Source organism: Schistocerca gregaria, chromosome X (assembly GCF_023897955.1).
Source record: "Schistocerca gregaria isolate iqSchGreg1 chromosome X, iqSchGreg1.2, whole genome shotgun sequence".
Classification (NCBI taxonomy): domain Eukaryota; kingdom Metazoa; phylum Arthropoda; class Insecta; order Orthoptera; family Acrididae; genus Schistocerca; species Schistocerca gregaria.
This window is the reverse complement of record NC_064931.1, coordinates 762,373,856-762,381,373: the sequence shown is the minus strand read 5'-3', so window position 1 is coordinate 762,381,373 and position 7,518 is coordinate 762,373,856. Positions and strand designations below refer to the sequence as shown.

Here is a 7,518-nt window from a genome sequence, read left to right as displayed (position 1 = left end):
TTTTATTTGTTATAGTTTTGGAGATAAAGAGAATGACCTAAAACTCCTAAAACCTATGCTGGTTTTTCGAAACCAAGTTAGATACAATAACAGATTGACTTTCATTATCATTTGAAGCAATTCCAAAGTTATCATTGCATAAAAAATAATTTTCTTTTTAAAACTTTAGTCACTGTGCATTACATAATACAAAAATTAGTCGAAATTATTATTTGATTATATTTTGCTGTGTGAGTGCATGAGAATTGTTGAGAGAGTGTATGTGGGACGTTTGTTAAAATTTGTTATTTCATTTTATGTAAAACCTTGTACATACAAACCATGGGAAAGTTATGTTGCAACCACGATTCAGGTGACGTATGTCGGTGTGTGCATGCTTTTGCAGAAAAGTAGCCAGAATGGAAATTAGAGGCAAATTAAGTTTATTTATCGATTTGAAGAACATTTTGCTCTTCATTTATTTTGATTAAACAAAATACAAGAATTTGAAGTTTTGCTGACATTAATTACTATCAAATTAGTGTTTGGATAAGGCAAGATTTGCCGTGAGAATGATCTGGAAGCAACATTCTGATTAGTCCTTTAGATCAACAGACAATCAGAATTAAACTGTTCTTGTGGGAAAAGAGGAGTGGGCATATAGGAGAGTACCTCGAGAAGAGTCGCTTGCTAGCCGGGCTACGGATAACACAGTGTCACACTGCTCCTTAAAAATACTCTGGAAGATAAGGAAATAGACAGCTAATTTCAATTCGGACATATTGTGACTCAAGCAACTGGAGTTACGAACATTTCAATGAAGGTTTGGTGTTTCTAAATTAAATAGTTTGAGAGATATGAGCGTGTAAACTTTCTGGTCGTTGTAACAACTCTACATGGCATGTTTCGTGCTCTGTATGGAATATTTAGGCAAGCATCTCTTACGAAGAAGACCACTGAAATGACTCAATGTTTATCTCGCAAATAGTTGTGGGTCTGTGACTTATAGAACATGAAAATTTGTTAGGTCAGACTTACTAAGATTCTGGCTGCTTTTTGAGTGAATATTTGTTATACAGACAGTGAATTTTGAATGATAACTTTTTACAATATTAAATACGGACTTGATAGCCATTTCACGTTTTTCAGTATGAATAAAAAGCAGAGTTAATCTAATTTTAAACGCTTTTCTGCAGTAGACTGAAGATCCCGAATGGCTGATTTTTTAATCATGAACTTTCAGGAACTGACTTTCAACTGAAGTTACATAGCCTCTGTGTGGTAGGTATTAGTTGGTGGTTTCATCAGTGCTGCTTTACACTGCCACAGAGTGAAGGGACATCGGCACGAATCCTATTGAGGTAGATGGACTGAATGACAGAAAAAAAAAAAAAATGCAGGCGACCAACCCCACCCTGCCACAAGGTGCAGTTTTTTTATAATGGGCAATTCTAATGCTATGTTCACAACACCTCATCAGGAAGGTGAAAGAGCTGAGTAGATACCTTTCCTGTCATGAAGCTTATCAGGTTTCTTAAGTCTCTGATATATCCCCTAACCATAGAGGAATATGGTGTGTTACCTTGAGCTTTCCCCGTTAATTGCCTGTTTTTACTGTCCTCAGGTGCCTAGCTGAGTGCAGTCACCTTCAGAACACAATATTTCTACAACATACCTTGCCGTCAGCTTCAGGTGATACCTGTCGAATTAGTGTCTTTCCTACATCCCACCTATTTTATACTGTGATCTCTCCCAACCCTTTCCCCCACTACCCAGTCGCATGACATGTTGGGTGGAGTGGTGGTGGGATGGCACCACTGAAGGCTGGATGCGAAACCCAGTCTCTCAGTGCTTCTGTAGCCCCTGTTGTGCGTGAAAGTGGCTCTCAGCCAACACTGTGACTTTAGTTGGCTAAGTGCTGAGTCCCAAGCTTTGCGTAGGGTGTAGCCCCTGTCTCAGTTAATCAGCCTGTTGGCCACTTGAATTTCAATTGTCCTTCAGACAAATCCAACATGCATTCAGGCAGAAGGTACAAGCCCAGAAAATAGAACACAATGAGAAGGATAGGACACTGGCATATCTGGTACATGCTGGAAAGGTATGAAATAAAATTGGTAGAATTCTGGCTTAATGTAACACTAAACGGATTTTCTGTCCACCCATGAAAACGCATACACTATTAGGTATGGTGAAAGATGACTTGGGTATCCCAAAACTGGGTGTTGAAATAATTTCATTTAAAGGCAGTAAATCTTACATTTGGCAAATTGGGCAGACAGTCACAGAAAGATGCAAGGAGCACACTGAACATAAACAACCCACAAAAGCTGTGGTTGTAGAACATTGCACAGCTACAGGGAACTCTACAAAGTATTACAAAACAGAAGTTGTAAGACAACCTTTGTCATTTTGGAACTGTGGTCTGGAGAACGCTATTGAAATACAAGTGGTCGACGGGCTGATCAACAGAGACAGTGGCTATACCCTAAGCAAAGCTTGGAACCCAGCGCTCAGCCAACTAAAATCACAGCATTGGCCAAGAGCCAAATCCACACTGACAGGGGCAACAGAAGCATGGAGAGACTTGGGTTCATGCCCAGCATTCGGTGATGCCAGCCCCCAACCACTCCACTCAATGCATTGTGTGGCCAAGTAGTGGGGGAAGGTTCAAAATGGTTGAAATGGCTCTGAGCACTGTGGGACTCAACTGCTGTGGTCATTAGTCCCCTAGAACTTAGAACTACTTAAACCTAACTAACCTAAGGACATCACACACATCCATGCCCGAGGCAGGATTCGAACCTGCGACTGTAGCAGTCGCACGGTTCCCGATTGCGCGCCTAGAACCGCGAGACCACCGCGGCTGGCAGTGGGGGAAGGGATGGGAAGAGATCCTGGTATAAAAGATGTGTGATTTAGTGAAGATGTTCATTTTGCAGGTATCACCTGAAGGTGACAGAAAGATATGCTGTTGAAATATCCTGTTACAAAGATGACTGCACTCCGCTGTACACCTGGGAACAGTACAACAGTCAATCCACCAGGAAAGCTCAAGATTACAGAAATAATAATTTGCGTGATCACCACACCCATGTTATTGGTAACATTCATCTAACACTCTAGGCACTACGTAAATTCCATGACAGTATGAGGCACATAGACAGCATACTTCATAATAAATTTCCTTGCTCAACCAAAAATAATAAGAAATCATTCAGGAAGAATGCAACCACTATAATGTCCCATCATTGTTTTAGTTCTGTTACTGAATTTATGGAGGCCATTTTATCTCAAATTTAAATTTAATTTTGTCTACAATGAAATTATCTTGAATGTTATGGTACTAACTTACAATTAATTCTTACACTGATAGATATAATATATCCTACACAGTACACAGATATTTAAAAACTATTTTGACAAATAGGTATGTGTATTATGTCCTCTACAGTGCATGTACATAAAAAATATTGTAACAGAATGTTATGTGTTGCTTCAACAACTGAAGGAACATGTGTTCCATATGACAAACTTGATTTTGTAGATAAGTAAATAAAGTCATGAATTTGAATTTCATTTGTATCTATCACAGCACAGCCCCTGTAAAATGACATTTAAAGTCTTTAGAAGTCATTTGTACTTCTTTCTAGACTTCTTGTTTTAATTTTATCTGCACATAAAAGTCATCAGGTGCGAAATCTGGTGAGAGTGTAGGCTAGTTTGCATTTCCTGGATGAAGGTAATGTGCCATGCTCTATTTGAACCATACTTACAAATATGGAATTAGTGTTAGGAGAAACTCCTAAAGCAATAACATGAAGAGAATTTTTGTATTGCAAAAAAAGGCCATAAGGACCATTTTGAATTAAAAAACAAACACATTCATGCAGAAATGCCTTGCATACTGTAAAAATATTAACTTTTCCATTCATTTATATATATAAAACAACATTTTCATTAATCAAAGGCAATACATTACTAGAAACAAAACAGATGTTCATTCATATGGCACATGTAATAAAGATAGCTGACAAGTATATCTCTCGCACTGAGAGCTGTTGAAAAAGGACCTCAATACTCAGGTGTACAACTGACAAAGCATCTTTCCAAGAGTCTACAATACAGTATGAGTAAAATAACACTCATGAAACTTCTAAAGGATTACTTAATGGAAAAAGAATTTTATAATGTAGAGGAATACATATATAAATAATGAGTAATACTATTATTACTTGTATGTATGTGCTGTAATTGATTGAAAATACTGTAGTATGATGTACATAAATAACTTACAGTACAGTATGTTGTCTTATATTGTAAATGTAGGCTAAATATTTTACAATAATAGGTTAAGTTAGTCTGTCCTATATTACAAGCACAAATTTAGTATGGAATTTAACAAAAGGTACCAAATAAAAATAACTTAGTCAATCAGTAAATCACAGTATCAGAGCCAAGGTATGCAGAAGCATAGAGTACAGCTCATTAAAGTCTCAATAAATAAATATTGGGTGTCAAACTTAAGTCATTTTTCTGTGCCACAATTTCGTAGATGTTGACTAACATTCAGATTTAATAATGATCCTACACTGTTTCAGTTAAGCTATATAATTTATGCATCTAACTGCGAGAAAAATCTTAGTAACAGTGTAAAGAGTTGGTGTTGTCTCTCTGTTTCTTTCTTTTCTTTTCTCTTTTTTGACAGAAAGTTTATTGCCTAATTTTGGAATTAATACAAAGTGAAATGAACTTGTGTGTATGTCATATTAAGTCATAACCATGAAATTGAAGGTATCATGTATGCGTCCATTTGTGATAACAGACAATCATGGGTAAATTATGGCACTAATTAGCAGACAGTAATTTCTTTTGGAGAGTACCACCAAAAATAAACATACCTATGGTGTTAAGTAAGATGAGGTGAAAATGTGTCTTATGTACTGATACCAAGAAATTCTAATACATCACAGTTTCTTGGCTACAAGTAATGGACACAGAGAAATACTGTTTTATACAAGAATAAGTAAACAGCTTGTTACTGTAACATTACTGATAAAACACATATTAAAGTACAAATAATCGTAATCAAACTCGTATCTGCAAAAATATCTACTTACGTGTAAATTCAAGGAAAATAGCAGTGTTAACTGTTGAATTAGTTGCAGTTTATCTGGCTTTGGTCAATGTAAGCTGCAAAGAAAATTCATTTCAGTTTCATAATGTGTAATAGGGCATCCATAGTCTAAGAAACATTAATTATTTAATCTACAATAAAACATTTTTTTTAAATATCCATTTCAAAGAAATGAATCCCTTGTTACACTACTGAAAGGTGGACAACTTTTAAGTGAACAGATGATAATTAATGAAATAAATTATTGCTAGTATTTGATCGTAATTTAACTATGTGGACTGCAGGTGATGTTTCCTTTACAAAGATATTCAACTATGGCCATAATCAGTTCTAAAATCTGGAGTTCACCTTCAGACAGTATCTAGCATATTCTTAACATTATTCATACGGTGATACCTTTCAGATTGGGAATGTTAGAATAATTTGTTTCAATACTGCTTCCCAAAAATGAATGCTGAATATATTAACCACAATTCCACTTTTCTCTTTCCGAAAAAGTTGTTTTATTGAATTTAAGCATATTGTGAACATCTATATTCTAAAAAGTGCCCTCTGATTTTTGATAGAAATATAAATCATCTTGCACTGTAATATCAGTCATTGACACTAATGGTAGTACATGATTAAAATTTTGAAGTATTTTGAACCTATGATCATGATGACATACAAAAGTATGAAAGGAAGATTCCAATAGGCAACACATCTTCCTTTATAGCAGTGATGTCTAACTGATGGGCCACATGCAGCCCATAGCAAGTATCATTGCAGCCCAAGAAGTGAGTATCTATCACATGACTGGGGGAAAAAATCAGTCCTTCAACCCAGGCACTTCTTTTTTCTTAGTGGTTATAGTTAATAGTGTTAAGTGTACTATGTGCAGCCCAAAAACACTCATCTTCTTCCAATGTGACCCAGGGGCCCAGTTAAGCTAAAAGGTTTGTCACCCCTACTTTACAATATGATGTGAAACTCCTACTGTGATTTAATTTGTAGAGTGACACTCTATAAAGCATTGTTATCTTTATTAATGCTCAGCTCTATAAACAAGAAAACTACTTACCTACAAGTACAGAGTGAAAATTGTCATCAGTACTTCTTTCCATGATTTTATCAAAAACATTAGCAACCACTGTAGTTCAGCATTATGGCAGGAATAACAATGAATGAAATGAAAATATTTTTGGAGATGATTTGTATTAAGATTGATTTGTTTTAATCATAGCTCGAAATTTGCCTATGATAATCAGTTTTAACAGAGACTGCCTCTATAAAATTGATGTACACAAAACATAATGAATGCAGTGGATGTGAATTATGCTGCATCCTTGTATGAACACATGAACATTATGAGAACTAAAGACAGGAAAAGCAGGTAAAAACAGGCATCTAACATTCAAAGTTTCAAGAAAATCTATTGAGACTTCATTTATGTCTATTAAGTGACACTTGATGATGAATAGCAACATATAATGCTGTAAAAGCTTTATGCTGTTCGCATTTTTGTATCTTAAGAGCTTCCCATTTCACTTTTAGTTATGGATGTGTCTTAAATTAGAAAAAATAAATAATTTGTAAAAATGGATATGCTATATTGAAATGCAATAAAACATACTTGTGTTAAGGTAGTGTGCAATCTGCAGGAACACTTCAAAGCTTGAAACTCCAAAGAAATTGGGAGTTCCATCTGAAGAAACTGTAGCCAGTGGTTCAAGCTGATCTCGCTGATAATCAGCAATACCAATTGCAAACACAATATCTCCATTTGCTTTCAATGTGTCAGCAGCTGGAGTTGGATCAGTTGTGCTGATGCCATCTGTTATTAGAACTGGAGGCAGAAAAATTAGATGAAATGATGTCTATCACTTATGTTTCTAAGGAAATCATAATTATAATTGTACTTATTTGTAGGATATGATCAGTCACTGAAATTTCTGCTAAACGTATTTTAGGAGGATTAATGGAATGCAAGAACTAAGTATATGTTTATTTATCAAGAATTGGTGCATGATGCACAGAAACATGTAACAGAGAACAGTGAACGTTAACTTTTGAGCTCTTGCTCTTTTTATAGTTGGAGTCCACACATGTGTGTTAATGTGTGTACTGCTACTAGAAAAAGAGGAAGAGCTCAAAAGCTAGTGTTAACTGTTTCCTATTGCATGTTTCTGTGTGCCACACACAAATCAACAGGTAAATTGTTGCCTTTCCCTTATTTTACATATTTTTTCCAGCCTGGAATTTCTGTTATTGTTATAAATGTTAATCAACTTTGTTCAAGCAAATAATATGAGTCACTAGACCTATAATGCTTACATTTTTGCACTATACTTTTTTTGAGTTACTGAGATCATTAATGGATCATGTCACAGTTCCATTTATGCTGTACTATTTTACTGAAATATTGT

The 7,518-nt window shown here is 35.4% G+C and overlaps 1 protein-coding gene across 1 annotated transcript in view; it reads right to left on the bottom strand.

The window, feature by feature from the left end:
* Window positions 1-5,088: 5,088 nt before the first annotated feature.
* LOC126299307 (uncharacterized) overlaps window positions 5,089-7,518 on the bottom strand; it is a 54,554-nt gene continuing 52,124 nt past the window's right edge. Inside the window, exons 7-8 of the mRNA XM_049991108.1 lie at window positions 6,726-6,938; window positions 5,089-5,169 (exon numbers count right to left, since the gene is read on the bottom strand). Coding sequence (XP_049847065.1) covers window positions 5,135-5,169; window positions 6,726-6,938 — 248 coding nt within the window. The 3' untranslated portion in view covers window positions 5,089-5,134. The remainder of the gene's footprint in view (window positions 5,170-6,725; window positions 6,939-7,518) is intronic.